Raw genomic sequence first — 24363 nt, forward strand, 5'->3', positions numbered from 1 at the left:
AGTTCGTTCCATAGTAACTTTCAAACTTTCTATTTTAGGAAATCTTTGCACCCCTATACATCAATTTATTTATCACTATTAAGTGGACCCCACAATCCACTAACATTAATTCCATTATTTTTTTCTCTCTCTTACTTTACCATTTTTTTTCTCCATCTCTTTTACTTTACCAAATTTTGTATTAAAACTCGTACCGTTTCAAATGTTTCTATTTTTAAAAAACGAAGGGATTATTACTTAACTCCATACGCTTACAGGTGGTTTTTTGTTCTAAAAGCAGTTCGATTCACATCTCTAAATGACTAAATATGACTAAGGTGAAATACACTAGATGAGGTAAGTTGAAAGATAAAAGGAGAAGCAGAAAGATAAATAAATTGAATGGCATCTTAGTTTAAAAATATTTTTTTATTAAAATTAAGTTGATGACTAGCTAAGCATTAAATTTGCAAATAACAAAATTTTCTCTTATTTTGAAAGGATATTTGACTGTAAATTTTTAAACTTTCATAACATTATGGTTTTGCATATTAGTTTTAAAATTCACCTTAAATTATTAAACTACTGATTTGTTCTAATTTTGCAACCAAAGTATTAATATGTTCGGATTTTGCAACTAAAGTATTGATTTGTTCGGATTTGCAAACAATTACGTTTTGGCTAATATAGCTTGAAAACCTACTTGCGTGACAATATCGAACGTCATCCATAACGACGTCATGTTTTAAATAGTGAAACTATATCATAAGTATTACTATATTAAATTAAATAATTTAATTTGTTGAATTAAGATTTATATTAAGCCATATTATAGAAGAAATATTGATTGATTTCAAAATCTGAATAAATCAATAGTTAATTACTCTTTTCATCATTATTATTATCATTATCGTGAATTAGTTTCCTAATAGATGTACGTATCTACTATTTATTTCTTATAATAATAACAATGTAAAATAACTTAAAAGAAAAGAAAAGGTCTAGTGTTTGGGACCCCCAACACTTTGGAAGAATATAAATAATGTGGGGTGTCCCAACACTTTTGAACAATATAAATAATGTGTATACCACACAATACTTTTCTCTTTTTTATTTAAAAAAGAAGAAAAAGAAAAAGAAAAAGAAAAAGTAAAGAAAAAGGAAAAAGAATAGAGGATGCAAATGGTGGTTAGCGTTGAACATGATCATGATATGTGTATGTGTGATAAGATGATAGAATTGGAAGTTACTAGGAATATTATTTTTGGGAGAACAATAGATACTATATTTACTGTGCTTCTAACGCATCAGCCCCCAGGCTAAGTGAGTTTCAGACTTTGTAAGATGAAATTGTACGCTATGCATGGAAGAAGCGAATCTATATGGAGCAAAAGTGCGCAATTGCTCCACCTCATATTTTCCAACCCTTATACTCCTATATTACTCTTTCTATCTCTCAGTAATTGTTCACTTTAGTTCCAGCACGGATTTTAAAAATTGTAAAGAAAAAGTGAATTAAAAAAGTTAATGGTATATAAGATCAATTTTTATAATTTTATAATAAAATATGAATGAAATGAGTCTAAAGTTTATACGTGAAACACACTCATCAGTCATCCCCATAGCTTTAAGTCTAATGTCTTAACAAAAAATATATTTCTTCTTTGTTCCAATCAATTCATATTTCTTTCCCGATATCCGCCATAACTGATTCATATTTCTTTCCCAACAGAACCAATTTATATTTCCTATATTTATATCTTTTATTTATTCTCTCTTAATTTCTCTACTTTATTTACTCTTTTTCTTTATTCTATCTTCTTTCAACTTTTGATCTTCATTCGACTCTCAAAAGATCTTTTTCTTATTCCTCGTACTCAAAAAAACATTTCACTTATAGCAGAACGGAGGGAAAAAAGTAGTAAAAGGAAACTATTGCTTTTTATAATGTTAACATATACTCCCTCTGTCCCTAATAATCTGTCACCATTTGACCTGACACGAATTTTAATTAATGTAAATAAAAAATGGGTTGAAAAAGTTAGTGGCACGTAGGGCTGACAATTTTTTATACGACATGATAACACAACACGAACCGACACGAAATTAATGGGTTTGGGTCAGAGCTTATTGGGTTCGTGTCCTTATCGGGTCGACCCATTAAGAACACGAAAATTCCGTGTCGTGTTCGTGTTATCCATTAACAATACGTGTTCGTGTCGGGTTCGTGTTATCCATTATCAATACGTGTTCATGTCGGGTTCATGTTATCCGTTAACAAATAATATTTTAATATTATTAATTCTTATTATTTTCATTTTTCAATACTTATTAAACTGACTTGCATAGTCTCATACGGTCATATCTCATTTAAATCATTTAAATATTTAATCACTTTCCAATACATGTTGTTATCGTGTCGTGTTGACCTGAAGTGTTTCGTGTCGTTTTGGGTTCGTGTCGTGTTCATGTCTGAGGGTAGCGGGTTGTGTTCGTATTCGTGTTTGGGGTTTTCTTAACGGGCCGTGTTCTTGTCGTTATCGTGTCGACACGATAACGACCCGACACGCACGATTTGCCCCTCCTAGTGGCATGTGAGTTCTAATTTTATATACTCCTTAGTTTGAATATGAATGAGTTAGTTGAATATAGGATCCCACTATTAAAAATAGTAAAAATGAAAGGTACAAAGTTTTAGGAACTAGATGAAAATGGAAATAAGTTAAAAATTCAGTTTTAAACTCAATTTTTATGAAGAGGGGAAGTAAGAGCATCCGCAATGGTGCTTAGGCCAGCCATAGGCCAACCATTCTCTCCTCTGCCACGTCAGCAACACTAAAAAAGCCACCTGCCACGTCAGATTTAGGCCAGCCGCAATAAAAATAATTCAAAATATACTACATTTACGGAATTAAAATTGCGATATACGGAATTAAATTTACGACACATATACGGGAAAAATAATCCATTCCATTAAAAAAAAAGTACAAAGATTTTAAAAAAAAAGTACATGATTTTTTTTTAAAAAAAAAGGGCTTCAACACCCGAGCCCCGCCACTCTCTACTCCTCATCGCCGTCGCCGTCGTCCTCCTCGTTGCCGCCGCCGTCTCCGCCGCCGCTGCCGCCGCCCGTGGTATCTGAGCCCACGTCGGAACCCCCCAGCCGTGACCTCGCGATCTCTAAATCAGCACGCATGCTCTCGAGCATCTCGTAAAGAAACCTCTTCTCCGTGGGGTCAGTGGCGTTCTTCCACTCTCGGAAGACCTGTAACATCTGAGCCCGCGTTTGGTTACGCGAATGGAGAGTGTACTCGAGTGGGGCGGCTGGGAGGGCGGAGGACTGGACCTCGCGGGGCGATAGGGGGGATCCGCCCCTCGCAGCCCGCTGCGCCCGCTTCTGTCCAACCGGGCGGGGGCGACCAGTAAATGAAGGAGGGGATGGAAACTCCTCAGCATCCGGGGGGAGGTCGTGGGATCCGTCGCTGCTGCCGCTGTAGTCGCCGCTATAGTTAAGTCGCTGCTTCTTCGGCCACCCAGCGTCGCACCCCGCCCGGAACTTCTCCGAGTCCTTCAGCAACAAGAAGCACTCCCAGAAGGTGAACTCCTTATACTTCCCCTCCAAGGGGAACTGACTCGCGGCTATCCTCCGGGCGTCGTCCTCAGTCTGCCCACTTCTGAGCTGACGGAGGGCGTTGGCGTACAAATTCGCAAAACGGCCCACCGCGGCCCTGGTGCGCTCCCACCCCTTCCGGACCTCCTCGTTGCTGAAGTCCTTCCCGTGCAGGCAGTGGTTCTTATAGGCAGCCCTGATCTTCGCCCACATGTTGACGACCCGCTGGTTGTTCGCAACCAGTGGATCGTCGCACACCTCCAACCACCCCTTGGCCACCGCGGCGTACTCATCCTCCGTCCACTTCCTCCGGCCAGTGGCAGTGGGTTGCGATGACTCGCCGACCGCCTTGCCCTTCCCCTTCCCCTTCCCCCTCGTCTTCTTCCTCGGCGCGGCCGGCGTCGCTCGAACGGGAGTATCATCGTCCCCGAGATCGATCCCCATATCATGCAATGACAGAAGGTCATCGCCAGAGAACTGCGTCTCCACCGGGGTCGACGTGTGAGACGAAGCCGTCAAAAAATCAAGCGAGGGCCGATATACCGCGTCCCCTCCCGGTGACCCCTACACCCCCCCCGGCATCCCGGGATGCATACCGTGCGGCATCCCCCCCTGCCACATCATCCCCATCATCTGCTGCAGCATCATCTACTGCTGCATCTGGGGCATACCCCCCCACCCGGGCGCTGACTGCCCGCCGCCCGGCATCCCCCACGGCATACCCCCCGGCATACCCCCCTGGTTCCCCCCCATCGCCCCCCCGGCGCACCAGCCATCATCCCCATCATCTGATTCCAAGGGATGTTAAATCCTGGGCCCATCTGCCCCCATCCAGATCCCACGGGTACTGTGGGAGTCTGAGAGCCGCTCGTCGCCGGACTGGACTCGTTGTTGTGATCCATCACTCGATGATGCTCTTGAACAGAAAGTTAGAGAGATAGAAAACTCGTTAAAACAAGTGGTGCAAATGAAAATGAAACGAAAATCGCGTTTATATATGATTTTAAAAAAAAAAAAAAAAAAAAAAAAAAACGAAAATCGGCGCTGGCCGATCGGGCCTCCACAATGGCGGCTAGCCGATCGGCTAGCTTTTCGGCCAGCGACGAGCGATCGGCGAGCCCACGCCGATCCGCTCGCCGATTTGGCGCTGGCCGACTGCAATGGTTCGGCTAGCCGATCAGCCAGCGCGACGAATCAGCTAGCCGGTCGCTAGCCGACCATTGCGGATGCTCTCATAAGAAGAACAATAAAAGCGAATACCTCAACTTCAGTTTTTCGTAAAACTGAATCCTTGTGCCATCAGTCGTCCATCACAAATACTCCGTACTATAAAGAACCAAATGTGGTAAAGTAAAAGCATAGCAAACTAGACTATGAAAAATCCAACGAAATAAATGAAAAATAGAAAGAAATCTTTATCATCTAAAGTTAAAACAGACACTAAAAAGAGAGAACATATGCAAGTGTTACTACTAAAATTTCATTCGAGATTTAGATACCAGAAAAAAAGAAGAAAAGTATAATCACAGAAAAACAGAACAAGGAATTGAATAAGAGCATGGCATAATTACTTAACAAGCCTGCATCTTGATCTCATTTTTGCCACAACCCAGTATTGAAATTGAGCAATGAAACATTATTCACAGTTGATGGAAGAAAATCGAGTGGATTATTCCACTGTTTGTTGTTCTTCTCCTCAGCCCACCTCATCCTCACATCTTCAAGATCCAACCCATCAATGTGTTCCATCATCAACCCTGCCGTACTGCGATTCACCAGCCCTTGGCACCCTGGTCTGTAGTCCACAAGCCCACCCGTGTAGTTTGTCCACCGCTTGTAACTTAGGCTCACGTTATGCATCTTTATGTTGCTCAGGACTCCACCTTCTGATCCCGACAAGAACACTCCGTTTTCAGAAGTTGCAGTGATGTTTATGAACCGCAGGTTGGAAATGGAGCCAGCTGTCGAGCTGCTGTCTCTCGGGCAAGTTGTGATGTAAATAGGTTCTGCTCTTCCCCACCATAGTTCATCGTAGTACCTTGTGCTGATATTGATGTTCGAAAATGTAATGTCGCTAACATTTCCTTCATCACCACAAACATCAAGACTAGGTTCAGACACTTACACTAAACAAGCCATCAATATCTAAACATAAAACTACTTGATAGAGTACGCTTCTTTTCAAACACGACCAATGCTATCCGACAAGCTTTTTTAAGAAAAAGGCTAAATGGAATAAAATGTGAACAAGATATCTGTACCTCCATCTCGTATCTGTAGAGCGAGCCCTCTGTGGGATTCGAAAATGGTTATGTTGTCGAACAACAAACCTCTGAAAGCATACCAACTGGCACTTCCGAGTTTGATGGCTGAGGACTTGGTTCTAATCCAGCTGTTGGTTGCAGTGAGATTGTGGAGAGGGCTATTATATGTCTTGGGACATATAGCATCATCTCCTGTGTCTATGGTGCATCGTGTTATCAATGTATTGTTCGAGTCCTCAATGTCTATGCCATCGTTGTTAGGCGTGTTGAAGTCCCCGTAGATGGAAGTGTCGTGGATTGATGTGTTCTGACATCGAACAATATGCAGGCTACAACGATAGGAACAACAAAGATTTATTTGAAATCAGGTTAAGCAAGCAGAGTAGCATCAACAACAGCTCGACCAACCTCAGTATTTTGATGGAAGTGAGCTCAAACACAGAACTGGTTCATATTCATTGAGATTTTGCCAATGTTCAGTTTTTTTATCATTTATCAATGTGCAATTAGAGATTTCACACAAAAAAACTTATCACAAACAGAAGCAGCTCTCTCTCTCCTAGGGTTCATCTAAAAGATACACAAACAATTTTCTCATTGTCGAGGTTCTAATTCACATATGTAATTCAGCAATTGAGTTTGATTATCGCAAAAAGAAGCAGCTCTCTCTATCAATTGAAGATCTATAACACAAAAACACATGAAAATTGGAAGCAAGCAAAAAACGCAACGTACCACCAATAAGCAGGCTGATTGAAGCTGACATTCCAGATCCTGACATTTTTGCAATCAATAAACCCTACCAATCGCGGGCGGCACTCATCGCCTGAGCACGCGCCAGTGCGATTCCAGCTCACCATCACATTCTTCCTCTCATCGAATCTCGTCACGAACTCCAAACCCTGGCCGTTGATCTCCCCGCCGCCAGTGATCCCCACGTCCGACGCATTCTCCGCCAGCACCACGTACCACTTCTCCTGCTTCTCAGGGTAGTCCTGCAGCCTGGTGCCGCCGAGGATGGTGGCGTTCGTAGATACGTCCAGCACGACGCCGGATTTCAGGTAGAGCGTCGCCGTCAGGTAATTTCCCGGCGGGAAGTTGACCTGGCAGGTGCGGAGATGGCGGGCGGCGGAGGAGGCGCAGTCGTCGATGGCGGATTGGATCGCAACGGTGTCGTAGCGGCGCCCCCGGCCTGTGGCGCCATAGTCAGCGACGGAGACAGAGAGGTCGTCGCCGCGGCGTTGGAGGATGGAGAGGCGTGACGTGGCGGATAGTGATTGGAGGAGAGTGAGAGCTATGATAAGATTAAAAGTGGTGATTGTATTCATGATTAAGAGTGAGGAAAATTTTACTGATTTTCTGGCAAAATTTCATAAATCCTTAGCTATTTTATTTTATTTCAACATTATAATAATCTTGATTAGTTCATAATAGGACACATAAGTATTTACAGAGGACTCTTAAAAATATTTCTGCCAATTTTTTTATGTTATCGCAAGTTGATACTGATACATCATTATCCATGTAGCATAAATCTTGCAAGCAAGTCCAACCTCAACAAACAAGTAAAATATCTTTCTCCTAACTAACTTAAACTATTTCACGCCTCCGTCAACAAAAAATAGTTTGTACCGTGGATAACACGAGTTTTAACGTAAAATTTGTAAAGTAAGAGAGATATAAGAAAAAAGTGGATTATTGCGGGTGAAAAATGAAGCATTCTTGGCGCTTGTCTGGTTTACCAGAATTCATGGAGGAGTAGCTAGTAACTAGTATCTCAAGTAGAGAATTTGCAGTAGCAATGAAGTTAGAGGTGTAAGCTTATTTGGACCAGACAGATTGACGAAGCTCATCACAATGCCACAACTGTTGGAGCTGTAATTTTCTGGTCCCCTCGAGTTGTCCCTTGGTGCATAACACACCGTTGTAGCTGGTATCTTTTGAAGATTCATTCTACATGTTAAAAAAATTTAAGATTTGGCATGAAAATTAGATCAAATGTAGACCACTTACAGAGAGACCATACTCTTCAACCACGTTACTTAAAGGAAGAGAAAGCACAGCAGGTATTTAAGTATCAATCCTAGCTCGGGAAGAAGAAAGCGCAACGTTGTTTGCCTAACAGGGACCTATAACGAACCCATTTGGAAAGGCCGAAGAGATTTAACACAAGACAAGAATTAAGAACCAATCTCTTTTTTCTTTATGCAATTATCGATAATTATGTAAACAAACAATCTACAAGCCAAAATCATAATAAACCCATCATTAGCAAGAGGCTCTCATAGTCAAGTAAAGCGTCGTTCGATTGCCATGACTAATTATCATAAGATAATCCATCTAGGATTAAATTGTGAGATTATTATAATTAGAGAATGTGGTTATACTGCTTATCACATAATTATCCACCTAAGATTAAGCTGTGAAATTCAATCTCATTAACCAAACACGATACATACACAAGAAAACAATATTAAATGAATTTTACTCTATACAGAGTGGAATTTACCTCTCAGCATTTCCTCTCCATTGCTAGCGCATTGTTAACAAAAATTGTAAAATAAAATAAAACAAAGAAAAGGATAATTTAATTAAATAATACTATTACTGGATAATGAGATAATACTAATAATAGAATAAATTTTTATTAAAACAAAGTTGAAAATATAATTGAACTACAGTAATTTTCATGAACAAATTGGAAAATTTCACGGCCAAAATTCTCAAAGTAAATGAAAATAGGAAAAAATTCCATGTTTGATAGACTATTTTTCTACACTTTTAATTGTGCGTATGTGAATTGTAGTACTATATACTCCCTCTGTCCCATTAGAAATGTAACGTTTTCTTTTTTGGGTTGTCCCACTAAAAATGAAACGTTTCCTAAAATGAAAACATCACTCTCTCTACTTTTCCCTCTCTCTTACTTTACTCTCTCTTCATTAACTCACAAAACAACACTTGCATAAAATCATGTGCCGGAAACCAAAAGTTTCATATTTATTGGGACGGAGGGAGTATATTCCACGGGCAAAAAACATACCTCCTCCTCCGTCCAAAAGAATAGTCTTATTTGTAGATGACACAAATTTACTGAGAAATTGATAAAATAAGAGAAGAAGAATAGAAAAAGTGAATATAGTAAGAGAAATATGAGAAAAAGTGAGTATAGTAAGAGAAATGTGAAAAAAAAAATGGTTGGTATGAGAGAGTACAAAAGTAAGCAAAGTATGGAAAGAAACTTTCCATTTATAGAAATGGATTTATTATTTGGACATCCTAAAATTGCAAATTGAGATTATTTTTTCATGGATAGAGGTAGTATTTTCACCTATAATATCATGTCTTTGAAGAATAATACTTTCTCCGTCCCAAGATAAGTGACCACAAACTTTTCGACACAGGATTTAAGAAAATGAGGTTTTGTTAGTAAAGTGGAAAATGAATAAAGTAAGAGAATTAATAAAGTAGAGAGAAAAAGTAAGAGAGAGAGTAACAAAAAAGGAAATGAGTCACTTATCTTGGGACGTCCCAAAAAGGAATATGAGTCACTTATTTTGAGACGGAGGGAGTAGAATTTTTTTAAATGACATGAATTTTAATACACAATTAATAAATTAAGGACTTGGGTGGTAGCTTGAAAAGTACTAATTTTCATGGAAGTGGAGATAGTAGGCTTTCCTCCTACGTATGTATAGTGCAGTGCGGTGTTTGTACAAGGGAGAAACGAGCATCTCTGATACCTGCCTTCAAACTTGATTGAGTTACAATGAATACATAGATAGTAGTATACGGGAGTGAGAAACCCACTTAGATTTTACCAAGTGATGAAATTATTTTCAAGGCTAGCAAACAATAGATACAGAAGGTGAATAGTGCTATTTCAGCCTATTTCAGAACTACCAACCGCCCCCCTAAGAGCATCTCCAATAGCGGCTAACCCACCGGCTAGCCGATTCGTGTCGCTAGCCGGTCGGCTAGCCGAATCATTGGAATCGGCCAGCGCAATTTCGGCGAGAGAATAGGCGAGCGCACGCCGATGTACGAGCGCTGGCCGATGCGCTGGCGTGCCGATCGGCGAGCGATCGGCCAACGCTATTTTATTATTTTTTTAAAATTTTTTTTTGAAAAACTATATATACGCGATTTTAGTTTCATTTTCATTTGCACCATTTGTTTTAACGAGTTTTCTCTCTCTCTAAATTTCTGTACAAGAGCAACATCGAGCGATGAGTAACGCGGGTGGTAGCAGTGGTGGTAGTGGTGGGGATGCTGAGGAGTACGAACGGCGGATGAACGCGGCTATGGAGGCCTACATGAACCGCGAGATAGAGCGGTACATGCGAAGGGTCGAACAACAGGCGGTACCTCGCCCTCCACCCGTTGTCCACCGTCGAGCGGTGATTGATCGGGATCACGTAGCTGCACATCAGCGGCTATATGACGACTACTTCGCTCCGGACCCGCGGTTTCCCGCAAACATGTTCAGGCGGCGTTTTAGAATGCGCAGGGAGTTGTTTATGCGTATCGTTGACGCTTTGGATCGTCGATATTTGTATTTCCGCTTCAGGCACGATGCGGCTGGCAGACCCGGCCACACCCCTATTCAAAAGTACATGGCGGCAATCAGGCAGTTGGCCTACGGAGGCGCGGCAGACATGTGGGATGAGTACCTCCACATCGGTGAGTCGACAGCCCTGGAATGTCTGATGTATTTCTGTCAGGGTGTGATTGAAATATTCCGTGATCAGTACCTTCGAAGCCCTACCCCCAAGATTGTCAGGATCTGATGCAGATGCACGGGGAGCAGCATGGGTTCCCCGGGATGTTAGGCAGCATAGATTGTATGCATTGGGAGTGGAAGAACTGTCCGACTGCTTGGAAGGGGGCCTACACGACCGGCTACAAGGGAAAGAATCCCACGATGATCCTCGAGGTCGTAGCTGATTACCGACTATGGATCTGGCATGCGTATTTTGGGGTAGCCGGGTCGAATAACGAGCTCAACGTCCTCAACTCGTCGCCCCTCTTCAACGAGCAGTGTCAGGGCATCGGTCCGGACGTCTCATTTGTGGCCAACGGCAACCGACATGATATGGGCTACTACTTGGCGGATGAGATATACCTTAGGTGGCCCCTTTTTGTGAAGACGATCAGGCACGCAAATGATGACAGGAAGGCCTACTTTGCGGAACGGCAGGAGTCGGTGCGCAAGAACGTGGAGCGCGCATTTGGTGTGCTCCAGTCTCGATGGGCATCAATCAAGGGTCCAACGCGTTTGTGGGATGTCGGTTGCATTGGTGATATAATGTACGCATGCATTATCTTGCACAACATGATTGTCGAAGACAAAGACGTACAACTGACTAATTGGGCCAATGACGATGAAGCCGGTCCAAGCCACGGAATGGTCACCCCTAATGTACGACGTGGGGTACTTCACGATGAAGCCGGCCGCTTCCAGGCACATGCAGACATGCGCCAAGTGAATGCTCATATTCAACTCCAAAATGATATAATTGAAGAGTTGTGGGCACGGAAGACTGCATGACGATAGTTTTTTTCTTTATTATGTAATTTTTTTTAAATGAATGTAATTTTTTAAAAATGAAATGAATGAATTTTTCCGTATATGTCTCGTAAATTTAATTCCGTAATTTATCGTAAATTTAATTCCGTAAATGTAGTTGTTTTTGAATTATTTTTATTGCGGCTAGCCTATTTGATTAAAATGATGATGTGGCAAGTGGATTTTTAGTGCTGATAACGTGGCAGGGAGAGAGAGTGGCTGGCCTAAAGCCATTGGAGATGCTCTAAGAGAATAAAATTGGTAAAGTAAAAATAGGTAAAGTAACACATATGAAGAGAAAAAGTAGTGGAAGTATTTTAGTGGATTGTGAGTTCAACTTTTGTAAAATGGAAAGTTGAGAAAGTTTAATTTTAAGAAACATTTTAAAATAGTGGAATAAGAATTGTGGAGTAGGGATCCGCTCAGTCAAAATAGACACAATTTTTATTTATATGGGACAAAGGACAGATAATCTGATGAGTGTTTATACATTATACTACTACCTCCATATTTTAAAAATAACAACTCTTTCCATTTTAGTCCATCTCTTAAAAATATAAACTTTCAAACTTTCAATTTTAAGAAATCTTTAAACTATTATACATCAATTTATATTTGTCACTTATACCACTATAATAAAGTGGACCTAACAATCCACTAACATTAATTTTATTATTTTTTCTCTTCATCTTTTTTACATTAAAATTTTTCTATTCATCTCTCTTACTTTATCAATTGTGAATTAAAATTAGTGTCGTTTTAAAGGTTTTTATTTTTAAAATAAGAGGCAATACATTATGTGGAAAAGGGCAAAAGGGGTATCTGACGGTTAGAGCATCTGCATCGCTGACTCGATGCTGGCTCGGTCTCGTCTCGACGAGACGAGCCAGCATCGAGACAGCGTTGCGAAGCTCGTCTCGTCGACATCTCGTCGCGCGACGCGTGCCAGCGAGGCCGGCCTCGAGCTGGCGAGACGACGCGCGCGCCCACGTGGCGCGCGCTGGAGCATGGCGTGACGCCCACTCGCCGGCCCGCGAGTGGGCGTCGGAATTATGAATTAATAATTTTTATTTTTCAAACGGTTGAATTTTTTTAATTTTTTTTTCTTTTATTATTCTATAAATATACTCCATACTCCATTCACCATTTTACACACAAACACTACTCTCATTCCTCTTCCATTTTACACACAAACACTACTCTCAAATTGTTGAAAAAATGTCCGGCGATGGAAACTCCAATGGCGGCGGCTCTGGCAGGCGGCGCTCCGGTGGGTTCGACTTGTACTCGTTCGACGATTGGGCGAGCATGTACAACTGTTTGGGTTCTCCCGGTTCGTCGCCGGGCACCCAAGCCTTGACCACTTCGCCGGTGTACCAAACACCACATTTTGATGTGGATGCATACTATCGTCCCTCCCCCCCCCCCAAGAGGTACGGGCAATCGCCGGGATTATCCCAAATTTTGGAGAAACTTTTGGCGCCTGAACGCACTTTGCCCGACTGGCCAATAGGTGGAGGCTTCGGCTCCGGCAGGATCGGCCTCAAGCTCGACGTCAATGCCGAGGAAGAAGAGGAGGAAGAGGAGGAAGCGGAGGAAGAGGGTATGGGAGACGGCACCCGTCATCCATACAACCAAGATGAGACGTTGGCTCTGTACGACGCTTGGATCAGCGTCTCGTACGATCCTGTCGTCGGGAATCAACAAACCAACAAGTGTTTTTGGCAAAAAGTCACCGAAGTTTACAACGCACGAAGGCTGAAGAAGACCGTTGCCCGCAACGTGAAGATGCTCCGCAGTCATTGGGACCGATGCGACAGAGATGTCAAAAAATTTTGCGCGATATACAGGGCAGAAGAGGCGAATTATTAGAGCGGAGCCAGTGGAGCCGACATTCTGAGAGCGGCGTTGCGGGTCTTCAAAGACGACGTCGGTAAAGATTTCAAGTATGTCGATGTTTGGTCGCAAGTCCACCACCTTGAAAGGTGGGATGGCGGTGTCGAGTCGGGCTCGAAACGCACGAAGGACACGGCGCGTGGCCACTACTCGTCTAGTGATGGCGGCGAAGGCAACACCTCACGTGAGGGCACGCCAACCGATGATGCAGGGGGCCTTCTTCCGGTACACGACGTCGGCCGCAAGGGAACAAGGCGGCGAAGGCGGCTAGAGCGAGGGGGGGAGGGAGAGGGAGGGGCCGCGGCGAATCAAGCCAGGCGGGCTCGGGCTCGGGCTCCGGCACGAGCATGGGCTCGAACACCCTAATGTCCATGTACCCGGTCGCCACGATGGCTGACCTTTCAAAAATGACTCCTGCCCAAGTTTCAGCCCATATGGCCGGAATTGAGTATATGAAAGCTCAACTTGGTATAGGGAACTTGGGTGCACTGCCGACTTCGGGGGATGATGATTCGCCGGCGGAGTAGTTTTTATAGTTTAATTTAGAGTATTTTAATTATGTATTTTTTTTTATTTTTTAGGATTTTAAATTATATATATATTTTTTATTTTTTAGGCTTTTAATTGTTATATTTATTTTATTTAATGAAGTGTGTTTTTATTAATTGAATTTGTTGGAATTAAAAATAAAAAATGAAATTGAATGAATAGTTAAGAGATGATTAAGAGATGGTTAAGAGATGCAGGTGTTGTCTCTTAGTTAAGAGATGAGCTGAAAAGTACAGTGAAACCATGAATAGTAAAGAGATGAGACGACTAAGAGACGGATAAGAACAGCGTTGCGGAAACTCTATATGATTCCATTGTACAAACAGAAAACTCACGCACTCCTTCCTCATGTATTTCAATATTTTACATATAGTTTTATTTTCGAAAATAGTCGCTCTCGAATCAAATTTATCAAGTAGTGGTCCCATGAGATGAGATCATTTAAAAGTAAACTTTAAACCATCCAATTTTGGACATATGTAAAAACAGAGAGATTTGAACCTTTTCTACTTCCTAAAAAAACTTGTTCGTAGTTTTATCTATGAAAAAATGGCCAACTGCATTTTCACTATTACTTTACCATGTCTAATTTGATTTAAAATGAAGTTAATGCTAATAAATCTAGAAACTCCGAAGAAAAGTAAACTTCCAATATAAGTACATGTCGAGTGTACATCTATTTTTGTATACTTCTAATTGTATTTTAAAAACAAAAACTTTTGAAATTAACACAAATTTTAATATAAAATTAATAAAATAAGAAAGATAGAAAGAAAAAAGTTTTAGTGAAAATATGTTTCATGATAGAGAAACTTTTTGAAATAAAAAGTTTTTATTTTTAGTAAAAACTTTACACTGGATTTTGAACATTCACAATAGAAATAGGCCAGTCATTGGACAACCACTCTCTCTCTGCCACGTCATCAGCACTAAATATCCACCTGCCACATCAGTATAGGCCAGCCGCAATAAAAATAATTCAAAAACAACTATATTTTACGGAATAAAATTTACGATTAAATTACGGAATTAAATTTACGAGATATATACGGGAAAATTCATTCATTTCATTAAAAAAAAAGGTACATAGATAAAAAAAATACATGTTTTTTTTTTTAAAAAAAAGGGCTTCCACACACGAGCCCCGCCACTCTCTACTCCTCGTCGTCGCCGCCGCCATCCTTGCCACCGCCGTCCTCGCCGCCGCCACCCGGGGTATCTGAGCCCGCATCTGAACCCCCCACCAGTGCCCTCGAGGCATCCAAATCCACCCGCATGTTCTCGAGCATCGAGTAGAGGAACCTCTTCTCCATGGGGTCGGTTGCGGCCTTCCACTCTTGGAAGACCGCGAACATCCGTTCCTCAGTTTTTGCACGCGAGAATAAGGTGTACGCGCGTGGGGGGGCGGGTGCCGAGATGACCTCATGGGGCGATAGGGGGGATCCTCCCCTCGCTGCCCGTTGCGCCCGTTTTTGGCCAACCGGGCGAGGGCGACGAGTAGAGGATGGAGGGGACGGAAACTCCTCAGCATCCGGGGAGAGGTCGTAGGATCCGCCGCTGCTGCCGCTGTAGTCACCGGAATAGTTCAACCTCTGCTTCTTCGGCCACCCAGCGTCGCACCCCGCCCGGAACTTCTCGGAGTCCTTCAGCAACACATAGCATTCCCAGAAGAGGAACTCCTTATATTTCCCCGGCAAGGGGAACTCACTCTCCGCTATCCTCCGGGCGTCCTCCTCATTCTGCCCACTTAGTCAACTGGCGGAGGGCGTTGGCGTACAACCCCGAAAATCGGCCGACCGCGGCCCGGATCCGTTCCCACCCCTTCCGGCACTCCTCCCCGCTATAGTCCTTCCCATGCGGGCAGTTCCTCCTGTAGGCTACTCTAATCTTTGCCCACATGTTGACGACCCGCTGGTTGTTCGCAACCAGCGGTCGTCGCAGACCGACAACCACGCCTTGGCCACGTCGACATACTCATCCTCCGTCCACTTCCTCCGCGTGGGAGTGTCGTGATCAGCGAGCTGCGACGACTCGCCGACCACCTTGCCCTTCTTCTTCTTCGGCGCGGGCCGACCCGATGGAACGGGAGTGTCCGGATCCCCGAGATCGATCCCCATCTCATGCAATGACAAAAGGTCATCGCCAGTGAACTGCGTCTCCACTGGGGTCGACGTGTGAGACGAAGCCGTCAAAAAATAAAGAGAGGGACGATAGACCGTGTCTCCCCCGGTGGCCCCTGCATCCCGGGATGCATACCGGGCTGCATCCCTCCCTGCCACATCATCCCCATCATCTGCTGCTGCATCTGGGGCATACCTCCCTACCCCGGCGCTGACTGCCCGCCGCTCGCCTGCACCCTGCCGGGCATCCCCACGGCGTCCCCCCGGTTCCCCCCCTGCATCCCCCCGGCGCTCCAACCATCATCCCCATCAACTGTTGCCAAGGGACGTTAAACCCTGGGCCCATCTGCCCGCCCATCTGGCCCCATCCAGATCCCACGGGTACCGTGGGAGTATGAGAGCCGCTCGTCGCCGGACTGGACTCGTTGTTGTTGTCCATCGCTCGATGTTGCTCTTGTACATAAATTTAGAGAGAGAGAAAACTCATTAAAACAAGTGGTGCAAATGAAAATGAAACTAAAATCGCGTATATATAGGTTTAAAAAAAAAACGAAAATAGGCGCTGGCCGATCGGCACGCCATGATGGCGGCCAGCGCACTCGAATCGGCTAGTCCACGCCGATTTTCTCGCCGATTCTCGGCTGGCCGGTTGCAATGATTCGGCTAGCCGATCGGCTAACGACATGAATCGGCCCGGCTATTGTGAAGGTTCTAACCTGAAATGAAAGTAAAGGAAAGAAAATGAGAGGACTGAAAAGCTGAGTTGGAGCATTTGATTCAAATCAAAACTCCAAGAACAAAAACCAATATATAATAATCAAGTAAATTTGTAGTCTTCTTTCCTCACATGATATAAAGACTGTCCACTCTCTGTATCAGACAACAGATAAAATAAATCAAAGATTCATACCCTTCTCTCTCATCCCAATGTGTATAATCCACCATCATAAAAATCAAATTTATTTCATGAATAAACTAATAAAAACAAACAACCACATCCCAAAACATTAATTACTAAATTCACTGATGCAGACACTCCAGGCTACACTTTAAGCAGCTCAAATCACCATCATTGTCAAAGCCAAATTCAAACCAAATTATCTCATTAATTACCCCATTTTACCTCGAAAATACCATTCCTTCTTCAATTATTTTCAAACTGAATCAACAAATCCTTCACCAACCACCACCCCACCATCACACACACACACACAGTCCTCACCTCAAATCTCACACATTCTTTCTGCAATTCCTTCACAAAACAACCAAATCCTATTCACATTCTTGCATTTGAGCTCAATGCTTTCAAAAAGACTCCATTTTTACTGAGCTTCTTCCATAAAAAAGATTAAATTTTTTGCTAAGATGCAAAGCTTAAAGAAGAATGCTCTTTTCAACCTCTTCTACATCTCCACACTCTTTATTCATCTCTCATCTTCACTCAACACAGATGGGCTCTCCCTCTTAGCTCTAAAATCCGCCATTGCCGAAGACCCAAACCGAGCTCTAATCTCATGGTCGGAGCTCGACGCAACCCCGTGCAGGTGGGCCGGGATCGTCTGCGACCGCGGCCGCGTCATCTCCGTTTCCCTCCCGGGAAAGAATCTGACGGGATACATTCCATCGGAGATCGGCGCGCTCTCATTTCTCGCATTTCTTGATCTCTCCCACAACTTCTTCAGTGGGCCCTTGCCGCAGCAGATCGCCGCCCTCCAGAGCCTCGTCCATTTCGATATCTCCTCCAACAATTTCAACGGCTCGCTTCTTCAAGGGCTGAGCAATTTGACCCGTTTGCAGGGGACTTTGAATCTCTCGTATAATTCGTTTTCCGGCGAGATTCCGGCGAGTTTTGGGCGGTTTCCGGTGATGGTCAGCCTTGACCTCCGGTGTAATAACCTCAGTGGGAAAATACCGGAGGTGGGGTCGCTGTTGAACCAGGGCCCCACCGCGTTTTCCGGGAATCTTTTTTTATGTGGGTTTCCATTGAGCACTCCGTGCACGGTGCCGGAGGCTAAAGATCCGATTTTTTTTGATAATCCTCAGAAACCGGGGGGAAATGGAGGTGGTGGGGTGGTGGAGGGGAGAAAGATCAATGGGAAATCGGTGGCTGTTTCGGTTATTTGCGGAGTTTCTGTGGTGGTTGGAGTGGTGGCTGTTACAGTGTGGGTGATTAGGAAGAGGTGGAATGTGGTGGAGGAGAAATTGGGGAAGAGGGAGAATGTGGAATTGGGGGGCGAGGAGGAGGGGAAGAAGGGGAAATTTGTTGTGATGGATCAAGGGTTTGGGTTGGAATTGGAGGATTTGTTGAGGGCTTCAGCTTATGTTCTTGGGAAAAGTAGGAGTGGGATAGTTTATAGGGTGGTGGCCGGTGGGCGGAAGGGGGTGGCTGCTGCTGCTCCGGTGGTGGTGGCAGTGAGGCGACTGAGCGAGGGGGACGTTGCGTGGAGGTTGAAGGAGTTCGAGGCGGAGGTGGAGGCCATTGGGAGAGTGAGGCACCCCAATGTTGTGAGGCTGAGGGCTTACTACTATGCGAGTGATGAGAAGTTGCTCATCTCAGATTTCATCAGCAATGGGAGCTTGTACAATGCATTACATGGTGAGTATTTTACATCTTCATGATTATTGTTTTGGTGTGATAATGTTTGAGGATTAGACCATCAAATTCTCTGCTTTTAGATCATTAAATTCTTGAAAAGTGGTGATTGATCTTTAAATGTTTTGCACTATTTTGTTTCCTAGGTAGGAAAGAAATATCCTCATTGTAGGAGTAAGATTTTTTTGATAGCCTAAAAAAAGACCAATAATGAATCATAAACTTGAGAATGTTGGAGGGCCACGGTGGCTTCGTGGTGGTAGTAGGTTTAGGGTTCGGACAACGACAATCGTCGGACCACACATCGCTTTAAAACCTTCAATGATGATCAGGACCACACTCGGGTTAGAATTTTATGAATAGGGCATCACATTTTAACTTGCTTTTTCTGTATACTTTTTATGAATATTCCACAATTTTTGCAATTCTTCTTCTAGTTCTGAGCACAAGGGCTCGTGTTTTGTAGGATACGATGTTGAAGTTTCGTAGTAGTTTCACGATGGATGGATCACAGACTTGTATAGAAGCAAGCCATATGAATATAATTCTGAAAGAGAGAATCCAAATTTGAAAATATATTAGCACCATCAATAATTGGAAGCTGCTCTTTGTTAGTTTGTTCAGGACATTCTGTTTTCTAGCCAGTACTATGCTGTTCCCAATGATTCCTCCCGAGTTAATTTCTTTGTAGTTAAGACTCTTCTCTACATTATTCTCTCTCCAATTTTCCAAAACAAGTGCGAAAAGAAGTGTGACAAACTTTCTGGGACGGAGGAAGTACTACTTAATGTGTTCACAGCTGCTTTAATGAAATCATTGTCTACTTCTTGCTTCCGGCTTAGTTCAGATAGCAATGCAGCGTCATCTAAACGAAATGTGGTTTGTCGAACATGGATGCTCGAATTGCATAACTTTAGCTTTTATTCGTTTCCTGGTGCAGGCGCAGTGGGGAATACGAGACCTCCTCTGTCATGGGCTGCAAGGCTCAGAATCATCCAAGAAACTGCAAGGGGTTTGATGCACATTCATGAGTGCAGCCCGAGAAAGTACGTCCACGGAAGCCTCAAATCATCGAAGATCCTCCTCGATGACGACCTAAAGCCGTGCATCTCCGGTTTCGGCCTGTCCCGTTTCATCCCAACCGCCACGAAATCGGCGAGTGCTCCTTCCAATTCCAAGAAGCCTAGTCTGCCAAACATCATGTGTGTGGCTCCGGAAGCTCGGGGCCCAGGTGCCAAAGTCAACCAAAAGGGCGACGTCTATGCGTTTGGGATCTTGGTCATGGAGATCCTGACGGGGCGGGCCCCTGACAACGACGGGGAGGAAGGGCTCGAGAGCTTGGTGAGGAGGGTTTTTCGGGAGGAGAGGCCGTTGTCGGAGATCATAGACCCCGCGCTCTTGCACGAGGCTCGTGCCAAGAAACAGGTCGTTGCTACGTTTCATGTTTCGCTGAACTGTACGGAGCGTGATCCAGAGCTCCGGCCGAAGATGAGGGCGGTTTCGGACAGCCTAGATCGAATCAAGTTGCAGTGATGTAGTAGTAAAGATATATATGTTCGTCTTTGTAGGATCCGTGATTAATTTCTAATGTTGCATTGTTATGATATATATTTTCCCCAATCTCTGCATGTATAAATGTTAGTAGCACTAAGTTGATCATGAAAAGCTATGCCAAAATAAGAGAAATGTCTGCTGTTTTGGAGATTGCAAGCACAAAATGATGCTTCTTTCTTCATATTCTGCTGCTGAAGTTAAGTTTTGAAGAAAGAATCAGAATTATGAAAAACTTCAAATAATGCAATACTATTTGATTGGGGTGAATTAGAATGATATTATCATTGAGATGATAACCATAATAATTCTTCCAAAACTATCATTTTATGGACGAAATATATCACTTTCGATAAAGATATTATTGTATGTTGAATTTATATGATCTTAAATAGTAGTATCATTATATACATGTATATCATTTTATTAATGAAGAGTATCATTTTTATAGAAACATAATTATTTTATACTACAAATTGAATATCATTTTTATTGATTACAAATATATTTTTATATGATTATCATGGTTATCATCCTAAATAGTTCTATAGGTTATGATAATCACTACTCCTACCATTTGATTAGTGTGTACGTGGTTCTAGTTAATTAAGGATTCCGCATGGTTTGAGACTTTGAGCTAAAATATCACTGCTCTCATCTTCATCTTTATAAATTAAAATCTTCTCAGAATTGAGATTTTAGATACAAACATAGAGTTGTTTTTGACTGAAGATAGATTTTATAAAAAAATAATCCAACATAAGAAAACAATTGACCTTGACTTTTGTTAATAATCATTGCATACGACACCATCAAAGAAGACGACACTCAGTCATTGAAATTTAAATGTCAACTTTGGATCAGATGGTATTTAAGATATTTGAGGAATCAACATTTTATGACCAATATTATGTCCACCCAAGACATCTCGCTCCAAAACATTCATTAGTTCCATAATGAAGACGATATGCAAAAAAACTCTTTATTTTTTTTTACCAATTACATATTAAAATCCATACCAAATACTATAAGTTTGTCTATTTTTTGAGGACGAAAGGGGTATATAGTAAATTTAAGATTAATGCATAACACTAGTTAAAAGTAAATAGAAAGTAATCACAATTGTTATGTGATTAATACTCCCTCCGTCCCAAGGAAGATGACTCCTTTCTTGGGCGGCACGGGATTTTATGCAACTTTATTTTGTGTGTTGAGAGGAGAGAGTAAAGTAAGAGAGAGAATAAAGTAGAGATAAAGATGTTTCCATTTTAAGTAATGAGTCATCTTAGTTGGGATAAACTAAAAAGGAAAGTGAGTCATCTTTAATGGGACGGAGGGAGTACAACATTAACATTAAAATATACTCCATCCGTTCCACAATAAGAGTCAATCTTGTCGTGGCACGAGTTTTAAGAAAAGTAAAGAATAGTGTGTATGGAAAAGTTAGTGAAATATGAGCACACTTTTTTATATTAGTTTTATAATAAAACATGATTGAAGTGAACTAATGAAATATGAGACATACTTACTATTTATGGTAAAATGTAAAATGTGACTTTTACTGTGGGATATGGGATAGACCAAAATGACAAAATATGATAGGTTGGTCGCTAATCACCTTACTATAGTAAAATAAAATAAAGAATGGTCATATTTTATGCTATTGAAATGTAGAACGATTTTTGGGACAAAAATAGAAAAGAAGTGAAAACAGGGTATCATAGTCCGCCACTGTAAAATTTGAAAAATTGAAGTGTGATTTTGTGAGTATAAAGTCCGCCCAAAATCATTTCAAAATTTGCCAGTTCACCTTCTCTGTCTCGCACATCAAATTTCCAAATCTCTTCTTCTTCATCACTTTCTCTCACTTCACTCACCTGAATGCCCGCCTCCATAGCTGTGTAAATCTACTTCACTTGCACGATTGAAGCCCTCTCAAGAAGTTCCACACAAAATTAAGGTACAGAAGAAATGTTCATATAGAATTTTGGGGCTTCTCTCGATTAGTTCACCTACATGTCGAAAACTGATAGGTTTTATGTCGGATGATGTTTCCAAGTGATTTTCATTACTGATTATGTATGTTTTTGCTGGTTTTCTATTTTCCGAGTGTTTGTATTTCAAAGTTTTAGTTGATTTAGGGTTATTGATATTTCGGTGTATGAACTTTCTAAATAAATCGAGCATATTTCTTGTAATCAATTAGAATTCTGATTCCATCTATGTATTGTGTTGTTGGCGAATTTGATAGAATGCCGGAGACAAGAGATAGATTACCAAGGGATAACGACGCTATGGTCTCGTACAGCAACCGGAGGCGGATTGTTGGGGATGGTAACAGCAATTCTGATGTCGTCGTCTTAGTGGATGAGGCCGAGGATCGATCAACTGGAACTCCCTTCCGGTGGAGAGGAGCTTCAATGGTGGGTACGCCACCATCGAGGGGGGTTGCTCGTCGAAGGGGTAGCCTTGGAAGTCCAAGATTTGGGCGATTCCCAAACTATAGTAGATCATCATCACTGGGCATGGGGCGAGAAAACATGTCCCCTGCGGTGGGAAGTGGCCGTGGTCGAGGTGGTTTCCGAGGGAGAGGAAGCATCCGGTTGCCTGCTTGGTATCCAAGGAAACCTCTCAGGGACATCACTGCTATAATGAGGGTAATGTGGGAACTTTTTTAAATTAATTGATTGTTTTTTGACTTGTGTTAATTGGAAAGTACTAATTAAATGGTTTAGTGTCACTAGTTTCCCCATGCGTACTTCTTGATTTAGCTTTGTGTTTAGTGTTTACATTGACTGACATTCAATAACCAGAGAGTAATCTATTATCAATTATGGTAAAATATTAGTGACCTGTGTCACCATATTGACTTACTATTTCATTTATTCAAGATAAAAAATTAGTCTAGGATTGTCTTAAATGTTGGTTCAGAATCCCAATAGTCAACTTATTGAGTTCAGAGCAAATTCAGCAAAACCATTTATTGAGATAAAGTCATGCATATGCCTTCTTTAGCTTTGCTTTTTTATGCAAATCAAGTCTTACAAATGTTGCATGATTGCGTTTGAACATGTTTAGTGCTTAACCTTGTACAGGTTTCTGGCTGATACTATTATGTAGAAAGTTCGATTAAGCAAGTTTTGATCTTTGAACAATCGTGTTCAGCAGTACTAATTTTGAGGCGATTCTATGCTCAGGCAATTGAGAGAAGAAGAGCACGTCGGGAAGAAGGTGAAGGCCTAGAAACTGAGAGTCCTCTACTCCAGGACCAGATAGTTCACGATCCATCTGTATCTACATCAGTTGCTCAGCTCGAGCAAGATCCTTCCGTCACTTCCCCACTTTCCAAAGCTGGAATTAGGTGCTGCCCACCAACAGTGGGTAAAGTGCCAAAGATATTGCTCGATGTTACCAACCAGAGTGAAGGAGGTTCAACTTCCTTAACACCTCAAAAGAAGCTCTTAAACAACATTGAGGTGGTTGAAAGAGTGGTGATGGAGGAGCTTCATAAGCTAAAGAGCACTCCATCTGCTAAGAAAGCTGAAAGGCAGAAAAGAGTGAGGTCATTGATGTCAATGCGCTGAGGTTTGACCGCTTATCATGAGTTGCATCATTTTCCTCAATCAAGGTTGAGATCTAAGGATTTGGGTAGTCAGAGGACACTGAACATCTGACTGGTTAGTACAGTTGATCATCTCTTGATGATTGGATTCTTAGTTTCACGATCATCCCTTGATCAAACTATCCACTTTCGAGAACATCTTTAGTTCTCTATCCATGTTCATATATGCCATTAGAGGCTATGTAGATTAGCAGAGATCGGTTAGGCAAGAACAAGAGAGCTTGTTGCAACTTGCTGGAGTCATTAATTGTTTTTACTCCTGCTACTCAATAGATGCAGTAAAATCCATGTAAAGTTCTCATTTTCTGCTGGTTACTGTTGAGTATCTTGATGTATGTTGTGTGACCATAGTTGGCTCCTTATGCCTCTCACCCTATGTTTCTCTATGTGAAGATGGAATGTTGATAAATGTATATAACTGGAATATATGATTCCAGAGTTACATATTTCTCATGTCTGTCAAGTTCTTTATCAACTAAAAGCAGCATGTTTATTTATTCTACTGTTCATTTCTTGATATGAAACAGCAATATGTAAGATTCTTCCCCTTCAACTCATTCACACACTAAATATGTAGTCATGAGATTCAAACTTAATCATAGGATAATTA

General features: G+C 42.2%; 3 protein-coding genes across 3 annotated transcripts; 2 read left to right on the forward strand and 1 right to left on the reverse strand.

Annotated features, from left to right (window-relative positions):
- Positions 1-5055: 5055 nt before the first annotated feature.
- On the reverse strand, positions 5056-7325 carry LOC125186785 (Pectin lyase-like superfamily protein). Its single transcript, XM_048083229.2, has 3 exons — positions 6589-7325; positions 5851-6182; positions 5056-5673 (listed from the first exon to the last, which is right to left on the reverse strand). Exons 1-3 carry the CDS (start codon positions 7179-7181, stop codon positions 5183-5185), a joined length of 1416 nt encoding a protein of 471 aa, XP_047939186.2. The 5' UTR covers positions 7182-7325; the 3' UTR covers positions 5056-5182.
- Positions 7326-17153: 9828 nt separating this feature from the next.
- Positions 17154-20200, forward strand: LOC125191017 (Leucine-rich repeat protein kinase family protein). Its single transcript, XM_048088471.2, has 2 exons — positions 17154-18583; positions 19521-20200. Exons 1-2 carry the CDS (start codon positions 17353-17355, stop codon positions 20111-20113), a joined length of 1824 nt encoding a protein of 607 aa, XP_047944428.2. The 5' UTR covers positions 17154-17352; the 3' UTR covers positions 20114-20200.
- A 1720-nt stretch (positions 20201-21920) lies between these two features.
- On the forward strand, positions 21921-24253 carry UVI4 (uv-b-insensitive 4). Its single transcript, XM_048088474.2, has 3 exons — positions 21921-22091; positions 22383-22788; positions 23329-24253. The coding sequence occupies exons 2-3, from the start codon at positions 22384-22386 to the stop codon at positions 23713-23715; spliced, it is 792 nt and encodes a 263-aa protein (XP_047944431.1). The 5' UTR covers positions 21921-22091; position 22383; the 3' UTR covers positions 23716-24253.
- Positions 24254-24363: the final 110 nt, after the last annotated feature.

This window comes from Salvia hispanica, chromosome 5, assembly GCF_029641045.1.
Source record: "Salvia hispanica isolate PSC_SH4W2 chromosome 5, Shi_PSC_v1, whole genome shotgun sequence".
Classification (NCBI taxonomy): Eukaryota; Viridiplantae; Streptophyta; class Magnoliopsida; order Lamiales; family Lamiaceae; genus Salvia; species Salvia hispanica.